The sequence below is a fragment of the Physeter macrocephalus genome, chromosome 4 (assembly GCF_002837175.3).
Source record: "Physeter macrocephalus isolate SW-GA chromosome 4, ASM283717v5, whole genome shotgun sequence".
Taxonomy (NCBI): Eukaryota; Metazoa; Chordata; class Mammalia; order Artiodactyla; family Physeteridae; genus Physeter; species Physeter macrocephalus.
In genome coordinates, this window is record NC_041217.1 from 81,550,313 (window position 1) to 81,575,623 (window position 25,311).

Consider the following 25,311-nt stretch of genomic DNA (forward strand, 5'->3'; position numbering starts at 1 on the left):
TATAAAGAGATTACTCTGTTAAACCACATACCAATTAATTCAACACCTGAATAAAGCAGATAATGTCCTAGAAAAAAATTAATGAGGAAAATAGACTCAAAAGAAGTAAGAACATTTTAAGGGCAACCACTATAGAAGAAATGATAAACCTGTTAAGAAGGTGCCAGGCTCAATTTACTGGTGACTCTTTTAAGCTTCCAGGGAATATACAGTTCTCATAAATTTTTTTACAGAGCACCAGAAAAATATAGAAAATAATTCTAAACCCATACATCTAGACTTTACAAATGAAAACATTTGTCATTTTTTGCTACTGATTTTTTTTAGAAAGTGTAATTGACATAATACTACTCATAAAGTTGAAGTCTCCTTACTTTCTGCCTTTCCCAAGCCCCATTCCCTCCCACCCACCTCCCTTCTTCTGCCTGAACAACCCTGACCATGCACGAGCTCTGGATCCTTATGGGCTCTGAGATAAAGGCGGCATTTCTAATCTGTGGGGGTAATATGAACCACTGAGATGAAAGAAAAATGCTCAGCTATTCAGGAATAAAAAAAAAAAAAAAAGCCAGGCTCCTATATCCTTTCATACACCAAAATAAATTCCAAGTAAATGAAGGAGTTACATATAAAAACAAATCACAAAAGAAACCAGAAGAAAAAGGAGATCAACATTTATCTAAACTTGGTATATGAAGAACATATGCTGAATGTCCTGAAAACTTTAAATAAAAATTAAAAACTTCAAAATTAGAAAACGTAATTCCACAATATAGAATAAGCAGAGTATCCGAGTAGGCAATCCATAGAAGAATAAATACAAATGGTTAATAAACATTTAAAAAAAAAGCCCGGGACTTCCCTGGTGGCGCAGTGGTTAAGAACCCGCCCGCCAATGCAGGGGACATGGGTTCCAGCCCTGGTCTGGGAAGATCCCACATGCCGCGGAGCAACTAAGCCCCTGCGCCACAACTACTGAGCCTGCACTCTAGAGCCCGCGAGCCACAACTACTGAAGCCCACGTGCCACAAGTACTGAAGCGCGGGCACCTAGAGCCAGTGTTCCACAGCAAGAGAAGCCATCGCAATGAGAAGCCTGCGCACCACAATGAAGAGTAGCCCCGTTCACAGCAACCAGAGAAAGCCCGTGCTCAGCAACGAAGACCGAATGCAGCCAAAGATAGATAAATAAATAAAAATTAAAAATTAAAAAAAAAAAGATTACATCTCTAATTACAAAAACATACAAATTAAATTCTAACAATGAGATACTCCTTCATCTAGCCCGTCCCCCAATTTGATAATTTGGCAAAAATTAGAAAAAGGTAATAGTGCTTAGAAGCCTGTTGGAAATGTGGCCCTCATGTATTAACAAGGGCAATGTAAACTGACAGGACAATTTTCATCAAAACTTTAAAGAAATCCTGCCCATTGACCCAATAAGTCTGCATCTTAAAATTTATATGAAGGAAACATAAGGGGTATGCCAACTCTCTGTATGCCTCATTTATAATAGGAAACAATGGACACTAAATAACAATTGGACGCTGGCAAATAAGTTACAATTCATCTATATGATGGAATACTTTGTAGCTTTTAACAGTTATACAGTAAAAGAATATTTAATAACAGAAAAATGTTTGTGATATTATTGATAGATAGAAAAAAGTAGGTCACAAAACATTACCCATACATGTAGAAAAAGTTAAAATGGTCTTCTCTGGGTGGTGGGAGTACATCCAGTTTTTACTTTCCATGTTACCTTTCTTTCCATTGATTTTTTTTTTAAGTTAACGTACTGATATTTTTATAATCAGAGAAAAGATATACAAATAATAAAATTCAATATTCAGAGTGGATGGCGTTGAGATTGCTCAGGGAGAGTATATAAAGTGGAAAGGGAAAAGGGCAAGGAATAGAACCCATGTGAAAAACTAGATACAAATGAGTGGTAATATTTGTTCTCAAAACAGTAAGACCTGTCCATCAACCTTAAGGGTGGTCCACATATTGTAACTGAATTTGCTTCCTGTTCCTTCACCTAAGGCTCCCTTGAGTTTCAATGATTTAAACACAGATGACACTCTGGCCAGAGCACAGTCTTCCTGAACACACCAACAGCCAGAAAGAATCCTCAAGAATCATCCCCTCTCCCTACAGCTCACACACTCTCACACACACACACACACACACACACACACCCTAATTGCCTCTCTCCCACACTTACCCTTCCAAGCTGGTTCCAAAAGGGGAAAGAGAGAAGATCTGCCGTCCAGGGCTAAAGGAAATTGATTTTATAGTCCTTCCTCTCCTCCCACCAGGAGGCTACCCACTCCTCCCCAAACCAGGATTCCTCAGGAAAGTGGGAGGGGAAAGGGGGAAGGGAGCTTACAGATCTTCAAGGAAGATACGAAGTGGTCTTACAAAAGTCTTATTTCCTCAGTTACATGATTAGGTGGCAGATGAACTGGACCAGATTGAAAATATGTTTTCTTGAAACATTCCTTATCAATTTCATTTCTGGAAAAAAATATGGCATCATGAGAGTTCACTTTTTTTTTAAACATTTAAAAAAATGTGTGTATTAAATCCTTGTTTTAAAATCTTTGGCAGTTTCTAGGCAGTAGAATTTACTGAAGCCCTCCTACTTGGCAGCTGGAGCTTTACATACACATTACTTAGTAATCAGCACAAGGACTTATAATAAAAATGATATTATTAATATTTCATGTTAAAGAAAAGGAAAATGAGAAAAGAAATTTCTCTTGATTCTAAAACCGTATTCCTGTGATATTATGACGATTTCAGAGGGTACTTAAAATATCTTTTGGGAATATTCTGAACTACTTCAAAGCTAAAAGTTATTAAGAATCAAATAAAGAAGTTTAATGAGGAATGTGGGGAAAAAAATGGTGGCAGTCGGGAAGGCCTGGTCTTTACACTGGACTTTTAACTGATAAAGGGAAAGAGTATTTACAAGAGGAAATGTTTAGGTGTCCCTTTGCTGATAGCGGCATGCTTACTCTCCCCAGATAACAGGCTTTAGCCTGTTTATTAATTTTAATTGTTGGCATAATTAAAAGCATAGGGTGAGGGACAGCTCAAAAGTTCCATAACTTAGACTTCCTTGAAATCACTATCAAAAGTCTCAGCCTGCGACCTCCCTGCTCAAGAAATTTTTCATTGAAAAAGCAATTCATTTCTGTCACTAGCAAGTTTCCCAAACTTGGATCCCAGAGGCTGTCTCAATTTCACCAAGGCCTTTTCAGCTTTGTAGTACTTAAATCCCTCTGGGAAGGCTCACAGCTTGAGAAACCCACCTCACTGATCTTTGACAACTCCAAGCCTACGACAATGCCTAGTACACAGTAGGCGCTCAGTGAATTTTTCTTGAATATATTTGGTGAAATGGTAGGTTAATAGTTGCCCTAAAGTGAATAATGAAAGTAACCTCAAAGGGTACTCCAGAGATATGGAGAATTTTTCCATCTTCTCTACGAGATCATAGCTGGATTTGGCCCATTAATGAGGAGTCTGAATCTTGATGAGCTTCTGAATCCACATTTTTGACTGACAAATGTATTCTTTTACTGATTTAATTGTGGAGAGAAAAAAAACCCTCAATGGTTCTAAAATACAGGGAGAATCATTAACTAATTAGAATCCTTAAAATGCTCTGCCTCCAGAAAGAGCCTAATCAAAATGTCTGGGCCTTGGCATAAGACAAAATGGGATCTAGACCTAACACTGCCTCTTATTAGCTGTGACCTTGAAAAAGTTAGTAATGCCCCTAAGCTTCGTTGTTTTCATCAGCAGAGCAAGAATTATACACTACCTAATAGAACTGTTGTGAGAATTTTAAGACATAACCACAGAATGTATTGACATGGTGACATGGTGCATGGTACTCAATGCATAGTAGTTATAATCACCATCATAGTATCATCAAACAGCCTATGGAAAATATAAGGCCTGGCTAAAATTTAAGAGCCCCTCTAGAATTGTAGTGGTATAGCTTAGTCACTTAAGAAATGACCTCTGGTTGGTGGGAATGTAAATTGATACAGCCACTATGGAGAACAGTATGGAGGTTCCTTAAAAAACTAAAAACAGAACTACCATACGACCCAGCAATCCCACTACTGGGCATATACCCTGAGAAAACCATAATTCAAAAAGAGTCATGTTGGGGCTTCCCTTCTCACACCAGTCAGAATGGCCATCATCAAAAACTCTACAAACAGTATATGCTGGAGAGGGTGTGGAGAAAAGGGAATCCTCTTGCACTGTTGGTGGGAATGTAAATTGATACAGCCACTATGGAGAACAGTATGGAGGTTCCTTAAAAAACTAAAAATAGAACTACCATATGACCCAGCAATCCCACTACTGGGCATATACCCTGAGAAAACCATAATTCAAAAACAGTTATGTACCACAATGTTCATTGCAGGTCTATTTACAATAGCCAGGACATGGAAGCAACCTAAGTGTCCATTGACAGATGAATGGATAAAGAAGATGTGGCACATATATACAATGGAATATTACTCAGCCATAAAAAGAAATGAAATTGAGTTATTTGTAGTGAGATGGATGGACCTAGAGTCTGTCATACAGAGTGAAGTGAGTCAGAAAGAGAAAAACAAATACCGTATGCTAACACATATATATGGAATCTAAAAAAAAAAATGGTTACGAAGAACCTAGGGGCAGGACAGGAATAAAGATGCAGACGTACAGAATGGACTTGAGGACACGGGGAGGCGGAAGGGTACGCTGGGACAAAGTGAGAGAGTGGCATGGATATATATATACTACCAAATGTAAAACTGATAGCTAGTGGGCAGCAGCCGCACAGCACAGGGAGACCAGCTCAGTGCTTTGTGACCACCTAGAGGGGTGGGATAGGGAGGGTGGGAGGGAGGGAGACACAAGAGGGAAGAGATATGGGGATATATATATATATATGTATAGCTGACTCACTTTGTTATAAAGCAGAAACTAACACACCATTGTAAAGCAATTATACTCCAATAAAGATGTTAAAAAAAAAAAAGAAATGACCTCTGAAGTCAGATAATCCAGGCTTTGCAAACTATTAGTTGCCTGACTTGAGGAGGTGACTTAACTAGGGCCTCAGAGTTTTCTCATCCATAAAATGGAATCCATAGTATACGTTTCATCGTTTTCTTCTGAGGATTGGATGTACCAAGAATTACAAGCTGTTTAGAGTGATGCTCAATACATGTTCTTTCTTTTAACCCAGCACCAAGAATAGGACACAGCACATAGTAGGTACTCTAAATATTTTATGAATAAGTAAATGATTTTTTTCCCTGAAATAATCTTTTGAATACAAAGAAACTAAGGAAATCTTTTGATCTTTTGTGCACATCTTCCTAGGATAAACTTGAAGCTATCTGGGTGGTTTGAAAGAAAATTTAAAGACATACAAAGCTTAGGTGGTCACTCCACTTCTCACTGGATGTCATTTTATGACACTTTTGTCAACAAAACTTGTTAATGATTCTATACCTCTGCGTAACTCAAATACTTTGTTCCACAAGACAAAACAACACTACCTTTGCTCTCTGATTTTCTTCCCCAAATTCTCTGCTGCTGTCCAGGTCTTCAACTTTTTCCCAAGTCATTATTTCCTTTATCAGTTAAATCCTTATCAAGCCTCATCTCTCTCCTGATGGACTGGATTGGGAAGATAATAAATTCTTTCACTGTGAGAAATGCATCTGCTATGCTCTGACTCTGCTTTGATATTGGCAAATCAATCATTATAGAATTCTATAGCTCAACAGCATCTGAATGCATTTTCTGGCCTTGAAGATGCTTTGGAACCTACTTACCAATAATAAATAGTTTCTGAATATGGCAGGATGGAGAAGTAAGTACAACTAGCCTAACTGTCCAGCATTCCCCTTAAGCTTTACTCTGAGTTGTTTTCAGGTATTTATTCATTCCTCTGACAAAGCATTCCTCTGATAAATCAAGGAAAACTTATATTTTAGCCAACATTAGAGCCAGCTTCTGAATCACCTAGCAAACAGGAAAATCTAGACATTGATCCAACTCCTAAAAACTTTTTTTCTTACTGGGCTGATCCCTCAAGCGCCTGGAATCAAATTGACAGCATTTCTGAACTTTTTACATGTTGTTTCCACTAGATGAATTATTTTAGGAGATCTGAATATTACAACATTGAAGGTTACACCAAAAATTCCTCCAAAGAATACCCTCATAGGGTAGAATGTGTCTCTAGGGGGAGAGGGAGGTGCCTCAGTGAAAAGAAAAGAATCACCAAATTAAAATTATTCTACAACTCAGTGGGAAGAATCGTATTTTAGTAGTAAGTCTATAAATACACGGACAAGATTGTTATTTAATAATCAACCCTTCTTTGCTTACTTCTATCTTCAAGGTAGACATTTTAGACCAAGGTAGACATTTAAAAGGGATCATTTCTCTCTTGAACATATTCTAATCCTAACTCTTAACTTTGCTCAAAATGGTGATTTACGTAATAGGAATGTTAACGTGGAATGAAGGTTTTTCTAGTTTCCTATGAGTAATTTTCTCAGAGCTAAATAATCCATAGACCTTCTTTTCAAATTGATCTTGGGGAAGAGTATCCCATTTGAGAATATTACTTGATAGGTCAGTTAAGCCAATCTTGACTACCTTGTGTCCAGGTATTCACTCATTTAAAAATTTAATAAATGCCTACCATGTCCCCAATACTGTGCTAGTTCTTAGAATTACTAAGATGAGTAAGATACAGCCCCCTTGGTTGCTTTTGAGTTCAGTGTACTGACTGAGCTCATAGGAAAGAGAGGTGAGGGATTCATGCATTTCTTTAAAAATATCTGAATGCCTAATAAACACTGGGTCCAGTGTTATGGGCAGGAATGTAGTAGGAAAAAAGACAGACATGTACCCAGTTTTCATAGAGCTTATGGCTTAGTAGGGAAGACATCATCGTTTATTAAATTACACAGTAAGTACTATAATTATGGAAAAGTATAGGATGCTTAAGAGCATGTAACAAAGGTAGGGATAATAACAATTGATTTTGATAAGAAAACTACTGGAAATTGTTAAGATACGTATGCAACAAATAAAACTCAGAAATAAAGTCTTAGTAGGTTCAAATTCTTTTGTAAGCAGTTCATTCTTTCAAACAGTAACTGGAAGACTTCAGGCTTAGCCAACTGGGTCTATAAACTCAATAATAAAAGTAGATTTGAGGCTGTTACCTGTGGTCTGGGTCCAGCTTCTCTTGATAATGACTAGGTTTTCCCATAAAACTTACAATTATACACTGATGACTCCAGCAGGTCTCATCTACTCAGAAAACTTTAATGACACACACTTAAGACACCTGTGATAAACTGAATACTGGTCCCCAAAGATATCCACATGAGAATCACCAGAACCTGTGAATGTTACCTTTTATGGCAAAAGGGACTTTGCAGATGTGATTAAGGATCTTGAAATGGGGAGATGAGCCTGAATCATCTGGGTAAGCCTGATGTAGTCACAAAGGTCCTTATAAGAGGGAGGCAGAAGGTCAGAGCGAGTAGAAGGCCGTGTTAGACAACAAGACTGGAGTGATGTGGCCAGGAGCGAGGAATGCTGCAGCCTCTAGAAGCTGCGAGAGAAGCTGCAAGAGACAAAGGAATGGATATCCCCCAACCCCCCCGACCCAAGAACTCAGGAAAAAACAGCCCTGCTGACATCTTCATTTTAACCCCTTATGATTCACTTTGTTGTCTAACCTCCAAAACTGTAATAGAATAAACCTGTGTTGTCTAAAGTTTGTGGTATTTTGTTATAGCAGCAATAGGAAACTAACATACGCCCGATTACTTACGTAAACTAAAAAGGGTCTTGGGAGTCTTTATGGAAAAGTTAGATTGGCATTTCTTAACCACCCATCTATTCTGCTGCCATTCTGCCAGTAAAAGTAAAATACTCCTCCTCTTCCTCATCCTCTGTCTTGGTTATAGTATCCATTCAGAGAAAACTATAATGGAAAACTTAATGACAATAAATAGTACGGGAAGGATATTATTTGAAAGTGAACTGCTGCTCTCTACCAATTTTCTTCCCTGTTAACTTCAGAATTAAGTTTTCCAATCTAACTATGCTGCATTAGAGGCAAGCATATCATAGACATAACAATTCATTTCAGTTCACCATTCTCCTATTTTGTATTTTCAGGGAAATTAGTGGGGGGAGATGTGAGACTTTAAAATATTGGGGGATCATCGTCAACCTGTTTCCTTAAGAAAGATCATCAATATGGTGAAATGCTGCCCTTGATGTTACTAGTATTTCCTCAGAAACCATTGAAAGTATCAGAGCGGTTGACGGAGGTCATTTGGCAGATCACACTCCAGTTGCAGGCAATGTAAAACATGTTATAGTCCCTCTTATATTGATATACATATAACTTGATCCTGCTACACAATTAAATAGATGCATGCCATCTGCAATAGCCAATAGGAAAGCAAACATCCTATATATGGTGAAATGCATCTCTAATAATTAAAGTGGCTCTAGGAAACAAATGAATCTATTATATTATCACCGGCAAGCATATTGTAGCTTCTACAATTTTAAAACCCTAATCTGACATGACAAATATTTACCATCTTTCAAGTGCTTCCCAGTGCTGAACAGTTTACCTCTCCGGATCCACTCCTCGACCTATGGACTGTATCAATGGGCTTCCTTCTGCATACTTCCTTCTGTTCTGTGGTTTCTGGAAGCTCTGCCTACATATTGGTAAATCATTCATTGATTAAACTCACTTCCAAACTGAGTGTGCATTTTTGCCCATCTTACACAATCATTTCACTCAGTTTCTTGAAGTTATATTTTGAAGCAAAGAAATTCCATCAACATCTATTCTATTCAAAATCAATTGTTCTGCAAGGTCTAGACTTAAGTTATTTTAATACTACTTTGACTACATCTGCCCTTGACATTTTTCAATAAATAAGTAATCTCTTCTAAGCTTTGTATTACAGAGCTCTAGGGTCTCAGCTGAGAAGTCCAAATGTTTCCACAGATGCAAAGCTCTTTTCCAAGAGAAATTTAGATCTATAGGGAAGAGGAATAACTCATTTGGGTGGGAATAACAGTGAGACTTGTATTTCTGCAACAGAATATCAACAGTCTTGACTGTAAAGTATGGCCTAAAAAGCATTTGAATTTCTTTAACTGGCAAATACTCCTGTCACTCACTTAAGAATTTAACCGTGAAATAACTTTGATGTAGCAAAAATTGTGTTTCACTTTTTCCAACAGCTTGGTTTGATTTGCTTATGAATTGTGAAATCACTTTGTGTGTCTTCACCAACATTCTTTTCATTTTAAAGTAAAATATAATACCATAGAAAATACAATGCAATGTATCTAGTAAGTATTATTTTATGGAACTTTTTTTGGTGATATATATATATGTGGATATGTATATGTAGGTTTGTGTACTGTGTGTCGCACAGTGTGAAAGTTTTCTTAAAATTTTACAGTCAAAATATATGAAAACTCTTCCATGACATATATAGAAGCAAAATTCCTGTGTCATAGAACATTTACATTTTTCAACCTCACTTGCTACAGATAATCTAGTTGATGAATAAATTTATACTATCAGGATGTAAGTAAATTCCTTTTTCTTCATATCTTCAAAATTTGGTATTAGCCTCTTTTTTTCTCCAATCTAATGGATTTTACATAACTTAATCTTTTTTCAATTTGCATTTCTCTGATCCTCTACTGAGGCTGAGCATCTATTATCTGTGATGTGCCTAAAAATATTTTTTGTAAACTTTCTTACTGTTTCTCTTTCTTATCTGCACTAATTCTTTCTATATTCTGATATTGATCCTTGTTTTTTTACAGCAGTTGCAAATATTTTCTTCCTATCTATTGCTTTTCTTTTAACTTTGTGGTGTGTCTAGTCATACAGAAAGAAGTTTTAAATTTAGATGCAGTGAAACATATCAATCTGTCTCTTTAAAAATGATTTGTGATTTTTACCTCTTGTCTGAAAAATCCCTCAATCCCCCAAGGTCATAAGAACATTCTATACCACTTTATAGTTGTTTTAAAGTTTTGACTTTTTCCATTTAGGTCAACTTATTTGGAATTTTTGTTATGGTGAGAAGAAGAGTCCTAATTTAGTTTTCTTTGATATGGAAACCCAGTAGTTCCCACATCAATAATTGAATAGTTCGTTCTTTTCCCACTGATTTGTCACGCCATCTTCAAAAAATGCCAAATTGTTACATATGTTTGGTGTTGTTCTGGGATCTATTATGTTCTGTTGATCTGCTTATCTATTGCTACACTGACACCACGGCTTCAAAAGTTTCAATATCTAGGAAGTTGAGTCCCTTCTCCTTGCTCGTATTTTTTGGGATTGTTGAATACTTTCAAATAATTACTTTTCTTTTTTAAAAAAATTTAATTTAATTTATTTATTTTTGGCTGCGTTGGGTCTTCGTTGCTGTGCGTGGGCTTTCTCTGGTTGCAGGGAGCAGGGGCTACTCTTTGCTGCGGTGCATGGACTTATTGCAGTGGCTTCCCTTGTTGTGGAGCACAGGCTCTAGGTGCGCGGGCTTCAGTAGTTGTGGCACACAGGCTCAGTAGTTGTGGCTCGCAGACTCTAGAGCGTGGGCTCAGCAGTTGTGGTGCACGGGCTTAGTTGCTCTGCGGCATATGGGATCTTCCCGGACCAGGGCTTGAACCCGTGTCCCCTGCATTGGCAGGCGGATTCTTAACCACTGAACCACTAGGGAAGCCCCAAATCATTACTTTTCTTTACTAGAATTATTTTGCCAGGTTCTATGCAAAAAATCTTGTTAAGATTTTAATCAATATTGCCCCTGTCAACATCTCTGCTGAAACTGCCTCAGCAAGACCAAATGCCTCTATCCCTGGAGACCCCAGCAGGAAAAAACGACGCATCACAAATATGGCCTCCACCTCACTCCCACCTTCCAAATTCCATCTGAATCTGACTGATGGAAACTTAATTGCACCTAGAAGCCTAGCTGCAAAGGGTGTTTGGGAAATGTACATCTTAGCTTTAAAGCCTCTGCAGTACAAGAAGACAGAGAAGAACCAAGGGTTTTTAAACTACAGTAGGTCATGAAGTTTAAAAAAAGTTTACTAGTGGGTCACAAGTGGCATTTTAAAAAACAAAATGGGACAGAATATAAGCTATCAGGGTACCAAGCAAGAATAAGCATGTTTCATGAAAGTTTTATGTATATATTTTAAATATATATATAGTTAAGTATTGTAAGGTGAGGAGAAAGAGACAGAGATAGAGACAGAGATTAGAAAGAGGTGGAGGAACAGGGAAGGGAAAGAATATGTAAAATACATTTCTTATTGTGGTCATTATCAAGAAAGTCTGAAGGTCCCGGGAAGGTGAAGAGATGCCTTAGGTCAATTCACCTTACGTGCTACAATATCCCTTATACTGCTAAGGAAGTTTCCTTTTACTCCTTGTCTGCTAGTAGCTTTTATTTTAAATAGGTGTTGAATTTTGTCAAATAATCTTCAGGCATCTATTGAGATAATCATAAGATCTTTCCCTTTAACATACTACACAGATGCATTTTCTAACAATGCAGTATCTTTGCATTTTTCTCTTTCTAGAAATACTTTTATAGTTATCTTTTGTACCCACTGACTCCCTAACTTTGCTACAGCCCCTGACCCACATACCACCCATAACTTCTAGCAGATTCTATATTTGCTCAATTTGTCAAAGATGCTACTGTGTACATCCTGATACGTTCTGTAAGAACAAAAGGTCTACATTTTACAATTTTTTATCATATTCACAAGAAACCAAAATACCTGCATTTTACTTTGTTAAAAAAAACCTTTATACGTGTCCAATTTAAGAACTAATAATCTAGTAAGAATTAGTAATGGGAAGAGTAAGTCCTATTAGAAAGCTGCAGTTTAATTCAGTTTAATTAGTAGAGAGAATTATTTCAATATGTTTTCGTTAGGAATATGAATCTATTAAAATTACCTTTATCAATTTGACCTCCATAAAAATACTTGCCCAGATTACATTTACTTAAGTAGTGTCCCAGAAACTTTCATTTGCTTCTTATTTGTTGTATTTTATTTGTTCATTTTTAAGTACTAAAGAATGTCTACATTGCTTGAAATCAGCCAAATGACAAATACTGCATTTTCAATGGGCAGTGGTTTTAACTCAACAATCAGGAAACTACAAAACAGTTTCTTTCAACATATCTGTGTGGTGCCAGGGTTCTGGACAAGCTGTTGATAAGACCTTTTGACTATGGAAGCCCTGGGATTTCTTATGTGTCTTATGGTTTTCTTGCTGCTTTTTAGGAGAAAAGAAATTTAATTTTGAATACAATAAAAAATTTAAAAGGATACCTTTTACAAATCATCTGAACAAAATATGTTACCTATAAATTAAGAGTTTTCCAATAATTTAATCAATACAAATATGCTCATGTGCACCATCTCTACAATCACTATTTTTCAACAGTTAATAGCAAAAGGAAAATATCTGTTTTTATAAAAGGCAAAGGGATGAAAAAACAGTAATTATTATTTTTTAAAATTAATTTATTTATTTTTGGCTGCGTTGGGTCTTCGTGGCTGCACGCAGGCTTTCTCTAGTTGCGGTGAGCAGGGGCTACTCCTTGTTGTGGTGCGCGGGCTTCTCATTGCGGTGGCTTCTCTTGTTGTGGAGCACAGGCTCTAGGCACGCGGGCTTCAGGAGTTGTGGCACGCGGGCTCAGCAGTTGTGGCTCACGGACTCTAGAGCACAGGCTCAGTAGTTGTGGCGCACGGGCTTAGTTGCTCCGCGGCATGTGGGATCTTCCTGGACCAGGGCTCAAACCCATGTCCCCTGTATTGGCAGGTGGATTCTTAACCGCTGTGCCACCAGGGAAGTCCCCAAAACAGTAATTATTAAACTTTGCCAAAAGACCATCTAGGAATAAACAAAATTTAGTGACACATCTGACGTGAGCAGCTGATAGCCCAGCCTTAGCAACATGTGTTCAAACTGTGTACCCTTCCCTCCTTTCTTCTACCCTGGAGCTGGGAAAAGAGAATACACAGGGGCAGAACTAATGGAATCCTCAATTATCTAGCCAGAGGCAGAGGGAACCCCAGTGCCAATAGAAAGATGGATTCCCAGTTGGTCTTCAAAGAGAACAAAGCCATGACACTGGTTGTCTCTGGGTGTTGAGCCTCTGAGTAATACATTTTTAAATTTCTAGTTTCCACATGTTTTTATAATGGGATTATTACTCTTATAATGCAAAGAGGGCTCCAACCAACCAAGAATCACCTATGTGTTGGTTTCTTGTTTTACGTTTAACTTCACTACGAAGAGCTTCTAAGTGTCCTTGTAAGTTCTTCCTTTCTTCCTCTCTTGATGGTGGGTAGGGTCTCCATTTCCCAGAGAAAGACAGCGAGATTCCACAATTTGGGAGTTTGGGTCAGATTTGCCTGTGATTTACAAAAATGATACTGGGAGGAGTTCTACAATTTCCCTGATGGCTAGAAACAGTAATACTTACTGTGTTCTGGGCATAGCAGCGGGAAATAAACAGTAGTAGAGATGGCCCCTATTTATAAAGAGCCCAATACATAATCAAGGGCATGAAGGACATAAAAATACTTTAACAAAGGTACAAGCTGGTATAATGCAAACCAAGAGGTCAATGGAAGAGGACAGGAGAGGGTTGGAGCCAATGCAAGGTGAGTCCTCCAAGATTTCCAGAAACAGATTCAGTGATGACTTCTCTTTATCTCCAGTGAAATTTCTTTTTCTCCAAGGGATTAATAGAAATGGAAACTCTGAAAACACAGAAATTTTCCCAGTTGGGAGAGTGACCTAAAGCAACACTGTCCAAGCTTGTTGACTCCAGGTTAACACTCCTATTTGAGATAATACTGAGGTTTCATGGGAAACAGCTTCAGCACATGATTTTAGGAAACTGAGTACAACTTTGATTTATTTGAAAGCTGGCAGTACTTAATGAAAACCAACATTTACTAGGAAATTACTGTGCCTTCCATTCTAGCTAACCAAACAGGCTGGAGCTGATCTAGGACTAGAAGAGTTCAAGTTCTTAAATGTTGCCCAAGTCCCTCCTTGCACAACACTGAAAACAAAACAAACAGAAAATTGTGAAAGATAATTTTCTTTTCTTCCTTATTAAAAACAGCACTTTTTTTTCCTTTTTAACATCCGAAGTCTTGCCATGTCACTTTTTAACTGCCCTCCTCCCCCTTCATAAAACTTCGTCATTTACTGGGCATGGTTTGGAAGTTATTGCTGGTACGAGAATCTGAGATGGAAATTTTTCTCCAGGTGCACACAAGTGGGAACTGAAGAAATTACACAATTCGAGTATCAAAGGGAGCTGCCAGGGAGAGGCAGTCACACCTCGGACTCTGAACATTACTCTGGTGCAGCTGGCTTTTCCCAGCGGGTCATCTGTGGGACTGACTGAAAGCACAGGGAGCTCAAGCCAATCACTGTGCCAGGAACCAAGCTGGGGGCCCAAATTTCATCTACTGGGATGAAGGTGGAGGGCCTCAGGCCACACAAATGACCTCTCAGTGCTTTTCTTCTGGCACAAAAAATGAATAAAATGCTAACACCAACCTGCCTCAAAAGATTCCTGGTGAGGAACAACTGAGAGGGGCGGATGTCAAATTTGGTGGACAGATTACGTGTTAATGGTGAGAAGAAATTTTACATATTTGCCTTCAGGTCACAATGAAGTTGAAAGGCAACGTAATCAAACTTCTAGAAACAAATGAGCTTACCACTCTGGCATGTGGACTTCAGCAATCTGGCCAGAGGTCATGATTTTGAGCTAAACCCGAACTGTGGGCACTTAACAACTATTCACTTGATGCAGTGATATCCTGTTTCTTGAAATCTCTCCTCCAACTTCCTTGGTGCCTAAAAAACATCAGGCCACGCTGAGTACCTTCGATGTTTGTTCAAGCCTATCTTTCCACAGCTCCCTTTAGTGTCCTGGGAGAACCTGCCCTCGTTGGAGGCAGAGAAGATGACCCTCTGCGTCTGAGGAGGAAGCTGGGGCACGTCACTTGATCATCTGTGTCTCTTCATCTGCGTCGTAAAACTCTTCCTCTTCCTCACTCTCACTCCCTAAAGGGCTCTCCTTGTCCACAGACTAAAGCAGGAAAGGAGAAAAGGGCAGGGAAATGATGTCACGACATTTCTAAAATTAAATTACTGTCTAGCATTCAACTGACAAATGTACTCTCATGACATTTATTCCCATAAGAATTAGCCCCTAAAGTGTTCTAAGAAAGCTAATGAATCATCTTTATTTCTCTGACAATCAGCTGCTATCAGATCCCACCTTTTTTTTTCCAGCAGTTTTGCTCAGTTCTATTTAATATAACCAGATATTCTTTTTTTTTTCTTTTCCCCCAAAACTATCATCATCCGAATGGTAAATCTGAATGATTAAGAAAAATTCCATCATACCTGAGGGGGATCCAAGGTCTGTAAAGATAACGCCTCCTCCCCCAGCCTCCGATATGAGTACACCTGAAGGTCAGAAAACGTCTCTAGCAATGGACTGTTAAGGGTTTCTGGCAATAATAAACTCAGGAGGCCTGAGGTCAGCCCCGTGGCTCCAAAGACAATGAAGGGTAAAGACCACTGCACGTACTTCTATGGGGGCAGGGAGTGGAATGAAAACAAACAAAAACTCAGTGTTAGTTTCCTAGCAGATGACATCAGCAGTCTTATGACCCAGGACCTGCCATGTTTACTGTCCAGGTCCTGCCTCCTCACTAGAATACACCAGAAAGCCCGTCTTCTTTCCCCTTAGAGAATTACCCCAGGAAACCAAAGCCAGTCCTCGGGCACAGAGACAGGAGTGAGTAGATCAAAAGGACAGCGCTGGCCTGTGGAGCAGACACAGCAGACTGTTCATGCACGGGCTGGGGACTGTGGGGAAGGGGCTTGGCTGTCTGAGCAGGGCAGACACGCAGCCAGAGTGCGTGGTGAGTCAGACACTCAGCTTCCACTCCAGGTGAGCGGCCTGCAGCACAGTGATCTCCACACGCAGGAGACACCCCGCATATTTGCTGACAACAACGAACTTTAACGTTCTCAAGCCTGGAATGGGCCAAACAGTCCCACATATGTGTTCTGATTCACTAAGCACCAGAACTGAGAGGCACGGGGCTTAAAGGTGTAAACACGCTACAAAGAGAAAGCCCTAGAGAAACCTATACACATGGTTTGGACATGGTAGCGGGCCGGTCCAAAAGACGTTCTCAGGAAAATTTAAATACAAACATACAATTTCAAAGATAACACCAAGGTTCTTGCAGGACGGGGCTCTGGGGGATTTCTGAGCTGATTACCATTCCTGAGTTCCTGCACAGGAGCCACCCAGCTTTATCACCTTCCGGTTTGGGCTTCCAAATTCGGTGGCTAGTTAGGTTGTCCCTTCTGATCATCTTTTCCTGATTTTTCAAAGGTGAAGAGATGATGGAGGAGAGGGAGGCATGGGGAGGGGAGAGGAGGGGGACGAAAAACTCTGACCTCCGGCCCCCTGCGTGCAAACACGTGCCGAGAACTGTGGGCCTGTTGTTGAATCAAGGGGAACGTTCACCTCTTCTCAACTTAGTGGGACTCAGGGAAGACACAGCGCTGGGTGTTACAATGTTCTAGGACAGCCGTCCAAAGTCGGGCATCATTAATGATAAACACCTAGCATTGGACACATTTTGCAAAATGGAACTGATATGACTCCTTCATAAGAAGGGTCTTGTGATCTAAAATTGAGCATGATAGTGGGAAGCAGCTGCACAGCACAGGGAGATCAGCTCGATGCTTTGTGACCACCTAGAGGGGTGGGATAGGGAGGGTGGGAGGGAGGGAGACGCAAAAGGGAAGAGATATGGGGATATATGTATATGTATAGCTGACTCACTTTGTTATAAAGAAGAAACTAACACACCACTGTAAAGTGATTACACTCCAATAAAGATGTGGAAAAAAAAAAGAAAATTGACCATGAAACACAGAGAAATACTCAGAAAAAGGAACTGTATCCCACTTCCTCAAGAAAAGAAAAGGCTACAGTGGCATTTCAGAGACGTCCTGTACTAGGATGAGGCGAGTAGTTGCCTGAGTGGTGAGCAATTGTCTCCAGAACAGGCTCAAAGCCCCACATCAAACCTAATCACGCTTCAACAAGTCTTGGCTGGGAAAGTCCTAGAGGAGACCAAGCAGAGATGTGCACAGGGGCTCCATGGGATCTTTCTCAGAACATGGACATTTTGAGATTGGATGGAGTTTACTTTATCTCCCTTTCACCTTCTTCTCTTCTAATTATCTCTTCCGAGTGGTGTGCTGTGTTCTCTGTTATTTAATACAGGGTACCAATGCCTACAGCATATGGTTGTGGTGACGACTGCATGATATGATGTATGCAAAGGGCTTAGCACAGAGCTCAGCACACAACAGAAACTTAGGAAATGTTCACTAATCAACTAACGTAAAAATGGGGACAGGGAGGGGCAGGCTGGCATTAGCTAACTCTCCAATGAATACAGCCTGTCCCTGGGAAGGGTCCATCTGCCCTCATGGATCCTTAATCTAAAAGGCACAAGGCGCACATTTGTGTCAGGCTGATCTTAAAACGGCAGCTGTTTGTTACCTCTTTCTACTCAAAAGCACAAACATTTCCAAAGCAGAGAATCAAGAAAAACAAACTAGGAGGTACAAACCAACCAGTGAGGGGATGAAAGGAGCAATAATCCCACCAACTCGGGAGAACATGGAACAAGTTCCAAGCCCAACATTCCTGAAAGGCAAAAGGAAAAGGAAAAAAAAAAGTCAGTAAGTTCTAGGGGGACAATTTAAAGACTCTAAGGGATAGTGGGCTCAGAATAACAAATCCCAAAGTGAAAGTGCAGGATGCTACAGAGCAGTACTGCCCACTAGAACTTTCTGTGATGCTGCAAATGTTCTGTACTCGCCCTGTCCAATACGGAAGCCCCCAGACACAGGCAGTTACTGAGAGCTCAATGCAACTAAGAATGAAGAACTGAATTTTTTTTTTCTTCGGGGGCCTATATACGCGGGCCTCTCACTGTTGTGGCCTCTCCCGTTGCGGAGCACAGGCTCCAGACGCACAGGCTCAGCGGCCATGGTTCACGGGCCTAGCCGCTCCGCGGCATGTGGGATCTTCCCGGACCGGGGCACGAACCCGTGTCCCCTGCATCGGCAGGCGGATTCTCAACCACTGTGCCACCAGGGAAGCCCAGAACTGAATTTTTAATTCATTTCATTTTAATTAATTTAAACTTAAATAGCCACATGTGATATTGGACAGTGCATGTATAGAAGCTGGTGCAGAAATGAGCATGTGAATATTTCTTGTTAAATGTTCTCCTGGGTTCAAGTGTCTTAGGTCTCCTATCAGTTAAAACATCCATAGAAGAGCTAGGGTTTAATGATCTGAAAAGTCTGCCCATTTCTTTAAACTCAACTAATTAACTATGAAAGGATCAGGCATATAAATAGGAATTGATTGGACATATATTCTCAGGAAACCAAGAACATTACCTTCTTGGGGAATGTGGGTAGCAAGGAGGGGGAGGAAATGAGAATGATAATGATTATAGGTAGGGTGACCATACAGCACCCTGTTATCCCAGCCGAATTGTTAATAATGCCCACATTCGCTCTCAAAAGTGTCCCAGTTTGGAACTAAACGGTCACCCGAGTTTTATAGGCAATAGCCAGAGAAAGCAGGTTCTGGGAATAATCAGGGAATGACAAGCCAATCACAGACAACCTGATCTCTTACTGGGAAAAAGGCAGACAGAACCATTATGCTTCTTGCATGGATAAGGGAAAAAGAAGTATCTGTTCGGAAGGATCCTCAAAAAAAGACCAGGAAAATGCCGACTGGGGGACTATGGTCCAGTCCACAGAGGTCGTTCTGTAAAGACTAAGCTGCATCCCTGCCCTTCAAATTTAGGTTTGTTTTTTTGTTTTCAGACTTATTTTATGAGGGGAAACTTAAGATGGAATATGTTGGGTTCTACGCTTCTTGCATGGATAAGGGAAAAAGAAGTATCTGCTCGGAAGGATCCTCAAAAAAAGACCAGGAAAATGCCGACTGGGGCACTATGGTCCAGTCCACAGAGGTCGTTCTGTAAAGACTAAGCTGCATCCCTGCCCTTCAAATTTAGGTTTGTTTTTTTTGTTTTCAGACTTATTTTATGAGGGGAAACTTAATTGGGTTCTTTGGTTTTGTTTTTGAATATGTTATTTTTGATATAAGCACGTCCTACTCATTGAAAACCACCTTTAACAACTAATATGTAAATATAATATTCACTTATAACTCTAGGGAATTATCTTTATTTATTTATTTATTTTTGGCTGCATTGGGTCTTTGTTGCTGCCCGCCGGCTTCCTCCAGCTGCGGCGAGTGAGGGCTACTCTTCGTTGCGGTGCGTGGGTTTTTTTTGTTTTCAGACTTATTTTATGAGGGGAAACTTAATTGGGTTCTTTGGTTTTGTTTTTGAATATGTTATTTTTGATATAAGCACGTCCTACTCATTGAAAACCACCTTTAACAACTAATATGTAAATATAATATTCACTTATAACTCCAGGGAATTATCTTCATTTATTTATTTATTTTTGGCTGCATTGGGTCTTTGTTGCTGCCCGCCGGCTTCCTCCAGCTGCGGCGAGTGAGGGCTACTCTTCGTTGCGGTGCGTGGGCTTCTCACTGCAGTGGCTTCTCTTGTTGTGGAGCACAGGCTCTAGGCACGCGGGCTTCAGTAGTTGTGGCATGTGGGCTCAGGAGTTGTGGCGCACGGGCTTAGTTGCTTCGCGGCGTGTGGGATCTTCCCGGACCAGGGATTGTACCTGTGTCCCCTGCGTTGGCAGGCGGATTCTTAACCAGTGCGCCACCAGGGAAGTCTCATCTTTTTTTAAATGTGTATATTTTGTGCTAAAATACAGGCTCTGTGATAACAGGGACCTTGTCTCCTGGTCCATCGTGTACCTGACACAGGAGGGTTGACTGAATAACTCACACGCACTGAAATAAAAATGACATCCGAGCACTATTTGGGTGATGGGATACGTTTAGTGTAGAGTACTTCTCTCACGACTGACAGGGAATTCAGCCCAAGATAAAGTTACGTTTTCCTCAGCCAAGTGGGCAAGAGCAGTCTCCACACGTTCTGGGCTCACAACTTCTTGTTGAGTTGCTGCTAGCCCACACTCGCTGTGCTCCAGGTGAAGTGAGGACCATGCCTCTGTCAATGCAAACATCTACAACAGAATTCAGGACATGGGAAGGAGAAGCCTGTGTGTGAGGCATACCTGATGACCGTGGGGTACAGCTCCGAGGTGTAGATATACACGACATTGAAGGCAGCGCTGATGGTCAGCTTCCCCAGCAGGGACAAGGAATGGCTGTTCACCACTGCGAACACACCTGTGTCTGAGGAGGACAAGTGCCACATCTGTGAGGTCCTCGGTGGAGAAAAATTCGTCTAAGTGACACACTTAATTCTGAAGGAGCGAGAGACATTTGTGGTGATCTCAAACAGTGAAGAGGTCATATAACCAGACACACATTCAGAAGGTTTAGTCATCACACACAGCACACAGCAAATATTTCTCAGCATTTTGGCCATCCCCAGGAAATCTTACACAGTGGCTGTCGTGATGTGTGATTAAACCGGCACAACCTAAATGTCCATCAACAGATGAATGGATAAAGGAGATGTGATATATATATATATATATATATATACACATACACACACACAATGGAATACTACTCAGCCATAAAAACGAATGAAATAATGCCATTTGCAGCAACATGGATGGACCTAGAGATTATCATACTAAGCAAAGTAAGTCACACAGAGAAAGACAAATACCATATGATATCACTTACTTGTGGAATCTAAAATATGACACAAATGAACATGTCTGTGAAACAAAAACAGACTCAACAGGTATAGAGAAGAGACTTGTGGTTGCCAAGGAGGAGGGGTGGGGGAGAGAAAGATTGGGAGTTTGGGATTAGCAGATGCAAACTATTATATAGAGAATGGATAAACAACAAGGTCCTAGTGTTTAGCACAGGGAACTGTATTCAATATCCTGTAAAAGCCATAATGGAAAAGAATATGAAAAAGAATATATGTATAACTAAATCACTTTGCTGTACAGCAGAAATTAACACACTGCAAATCAACTATACTTCAATAAAATTTAAAAAACAAACAAACAAAAAAAACCTGCACTCACTCCTGAATGACAGAGCGCCCTGAAAACTTCTGTACTGGGGGCAAGTAAGCTTCACAGAAGTCATTAAGTTCCACCTATCTAAGGGTATTACTTGCCTCTCCTTTCTTCCCAACCTAGTTCAACAATCAATGATGTAAAAGGTTGATCAGCATGACAAGCCCTGACTCACAAGAGGAGTGAGTCTCAAAAAACTCCTATCTTCTGTTTGCATTCCTTGGTGTTCCATTGTAAAGATAAGGAATGATCTCTACTAAACTACTACGGAAGATATAAAACATTAACGTTCTTTAAAGAACAAGACTCTAAATGTGGAACTACTTTTCATCCTTCCTCCTCCCCAACTTCTTACTTGAAGATTACTAATCAATAATGATATTTCAGTTTCTTAATGTAATGTTTTTTACATAAAACGCCAAAATACAGTTTACGCTAGTTCACGTCCCTATCAAAAATGCTATCAATTGTCCAGTGGTTCTTTCCTTTATTAATACTATCTTCTCTGGGATCTTACAATTCAATTATTCCCTTTCAAACATATTTAACCTCTCCCCTTCAGCAACCCACTAGGCCGTAACCTTCAAAATAACAGTTTTCTTCTCCTTAGGAAAAAGCAAAAATTCTCATTGGCTCCATTGCACTTTCTCCCCTTCACAGTCAAACATCTCCAGTGAGTGACTGACCCTCCATTTCCTCAAACGCATCTGCCCTGTACATCAATACCATCCTCTCCTGAAACTCCTATTCTTGAAGGTCAGCAGCAATGTCCTGATCACCAAAGTAATTGCCTCTCATTCTCTTTGACATTTCTGACTAATAGAACATGCCTGTCCCTTCCTTGGGACTGCATACCTGGCTCATCCAAACCACTCTTCCCTTAAATAACTCAAATGCAATATTCTTTCCTGCCCTTGACCTCCACGGTGCCCATTTCCCAATCCATGCAAATGGCACGCTTTAGACACTCTCCTGTAGTTGCTTACTTTTCCATCTTGTCTGCCGCCAAATATACTTTGAGTTGTCTCAGGCTAAGGCCTTGTTTGTATCTGTTTCCCTCACGACACCTCCCATAGTCTGACCACAGTGGTACTCCCTAAATATTTATTGAAAGAGTAAGTATAAGGACGATAACAGGGATTAAGTGAAAAGAATCTCTGCGCAAGTTCTTTCAATGTCTGAGGAGGGAGGCGCGTAATATATCCCATTCCAAAATAAAAGCTTCACATTCCCAGCTTGACTATGAAATAAAACTTCAACTACTTTAAAGATGGCGTTCTGAACGCAGTGGCCCAGGCACTGCCAAACTCGACCATCTGGGGCCTTCTTCTCTTCTGCCAGGCTTTTTGGAAGAATATGTCAGCAATTTTAAGTACTGAATATATTATTTTAAGCCATGAGGTGCTTCTGGAAAAAGAATCATGCTCAAGGTATAGGTCTGGACTTTTGATATCTAACAACTTCAAGTAAACCAATAATGAGGGCAAATTAAATTCATCAATGATTTTCCAGAAAACTGAGTGAGTCAGGAAGAGGTCTTGGGTGGCACTGAAGCAAAGAGAAATGTGCACATTTGCTTGACTGCAAATGATCTTTGGGACTGTTTTCAACCCATACAGGATGGCACCTTCCAGAACTGTGTTGGAGATACTCTACAACATCTTTAAAACAGGTTAGGGGATTGCCATCCTGAAAATTAAATTCAAATAACATGTTGCAGAAGGCGTACCATCTAAACACCCACAAGATCCAAGGCTGGAAGATTTCTCCGCTGTGAGGCTCAGGACACTTCCAGCAGTGGCCCATCTGGGGAGCCTGGCTCCAGCCACATACCCACATGTGCTCCCATCAGCCTGACACCTCATCTGATGCTTGAAACTTCTCTCCTTGCTCCTGCCAGTGGGGTCTGCAGTGGCCATTTGAACCTGGGGGAACTCACTCTCTCCAAAGATAGCCCATGTCAATTTCAGACAGCTCTGTTTATTAGAAAATTATTTCTTGGGCTTCCCTGGTGGCGTAGTGGTTGAGAGTCCGCCTGCCGAGGCAGGGGACATGGGTTCGCGCCCTGGTCCGGGAAGATCCCACATGCCGCGGAGCTGCTGGGCCCGTGAGCCATGGCCGCTGAGCCTGCGCGTCCGGAGCCTGTGCTCCTCAACGGCAGAGGCCACAACAGTGAGAGGCCCGCGTACAGAAAAAAAAAAAAAGAAAAAAAAAAAAAAGAAAAAAAAAAAAAAAAGACAATTATTTCTTAGCCTGCCTGTGGAGCTGCCGGTCTATCAGTCATCATGAGTTAATATTTAGGAAGGCTTTGTGGCCACTGGGCTGGTTCCTTGGATTTCTGACCTTGGTTTTTATCTGAAAATGAAATTAGATATTATTGGCTATTATCAATGAATGTTCAAAGTGACTGTTTAGGAAAAAAGAGTGATTTAAAAGGAAAAATTAAGCTCAATTATCTTTGGGAGAAAAAAAGGGAATTTTCAAAACACTTGTATTCTTCAAAGTACTGAACTTCAGAGGTTTTAAGTTGATTCCAATGATGAAGATACTAGGGACATCATTTTCAGAACTAGTTATCTGAAGTTTTTTCAGAGTCCACTAGGGTCACCAGAACAAAATACCTCAGTATGTTACAGTCACATTTCACTGACCCAAATAAGAAAAATTAAACTTAATCATCCACTTCATTCACTGGGTGATTACAGTAAATTTTTATTGTTTATGAATATGTTAAAAATCTTTAACACAGCTGTAGGTCCCGTACTATGATACATAAGTTGGGCAAAGAACCACAATTCATTTTGCTTTCCTTTGGCTTTTTCTTTTTTTCCTAAAGAAAAATACCACATATGCCAAAAATTCTGTCACTATAGTTTTGCCATTTCTAGAATTTCACATGAATGAAATAATTCAGTTTGTAGGCTTTTGTGTCTGGCTTCTTTTAGTTAGCATAATGCTTCTGAAATTCATCCACAATGCTCCCTGCATCAGTAGGTCATAGCTCATTGCTTTGTTGCTGGTGAGTAATTCATTGTATGGATATAACACAATTTGTTTATCCATTCCTCAGCTGAGGGGCATTTGGGTTCCTTCCAGTTTGGGGCTATTATTAATAAAGCTACTATGAACATCAAAGTCCTTTTGTGGATCTATGTTTCTGCTTCTTTTGGGTAAAGTTTAATCAAACAGTATATTTATGTTTCTCTTTAAAATAAGCTGCTAATGTTATCCAAAGTCTCTGTACCATTTTACATTTCTATCAGCAGTGTATGAGAGTTCCAGTTCTTTCTTAATCACTGCTGACATTTGGTATGGTCAGCCTTTTTAATTTTAGCCATTCTAATAGGTGTGTAGTGGTATCACATTGTGGTTTTAACTTCCATTTCCCTAATGTCTAATGATGTTGAACATCTTTTCCCATGTTTATTTTCCATATTTATATCCTTTTGCAGAAGTGTCTGTTTTAACCTTTTTCCCATTGTTTTCTCATTACTGAACTGTAAGAGTCCACTCTATCTTCTGGGTACAAGTTCTTTATCAGGTATACGTTTTACAAATATTCTTCCCAGTCTGTGCCTTGCTTTTCATTTCCTTAATAATGTCTTTTAAAAAGCAAAAGTTTTCTTTTTGGTGAAGTCTAAGTTATGAATTTTTTGTGTGCTTTCTGTGTCATATTTAAGAAATCTTTGCCCAAAGGCACTGAGATTTTCTTCCATGTTCTCTTTTAGAAGTTGTGTAGTTTTAGCCTTTATACTGTCGACTGAAAAAAAAAAAAACACAACCTAAAAGTTGACAATTATGTTTTATTCCAGGGACACACTGAGAACTTACAACTGGGAGACAGCCTCTCAGATAGCTCTGAGGGACTGTTCTGGAGAGTAAGAGAGGACCCAGGATATATAGGAGTTTTTGCAAAAAAAAAAA

The 25,311-nt window shown here is 39.9% G+C and overlaps 1 protein-coding gene across 2 annotated transcripts in view; it reads right to left on the bottom strand.

Moving 5' to 3' along the window:
* Positions 1-8,317: 8,317 nt before the first annotated feature.
* SLC22A15 (solute carrier family 22 member 15) overlaps positions 8,318-25,311 on the bottom strand; it is an 85,625-nt gene continuing 68,631 nt past the window's right edge. Inside the window, exons 9-13 of one of the 2 annotated variants that reach the window (XR_008617149.1) lie at positions 20,455-20,575; positions 17,836-17,908; positions 15,571-15,759; positions 14,877-15,250; positions 8,318-8,794 (exon numbers count right to left, since the gene is read on the bottom strand). Coding sequence is in view for 1 of the 2 variants with exons in the window: in XM_024119648.3 (XP_023975416.1) it covers positions 15,161-15,250; positions 15,571-15,759; positions 17,836-17,908; positions 20,455-20,575 (473 nt within the window). In the remaining variant the exon portion in view is untranslated. Of the gene's footprint in view, positions 8,795-12,547; positions 15,251-15,570; positions 15,760-17,835; positions 17,909-20,454; positions 20,576-25,311 lie in introns of those variants that run through there. The other variant, XM_024119648.3, reaches the window with a different exon arrangement.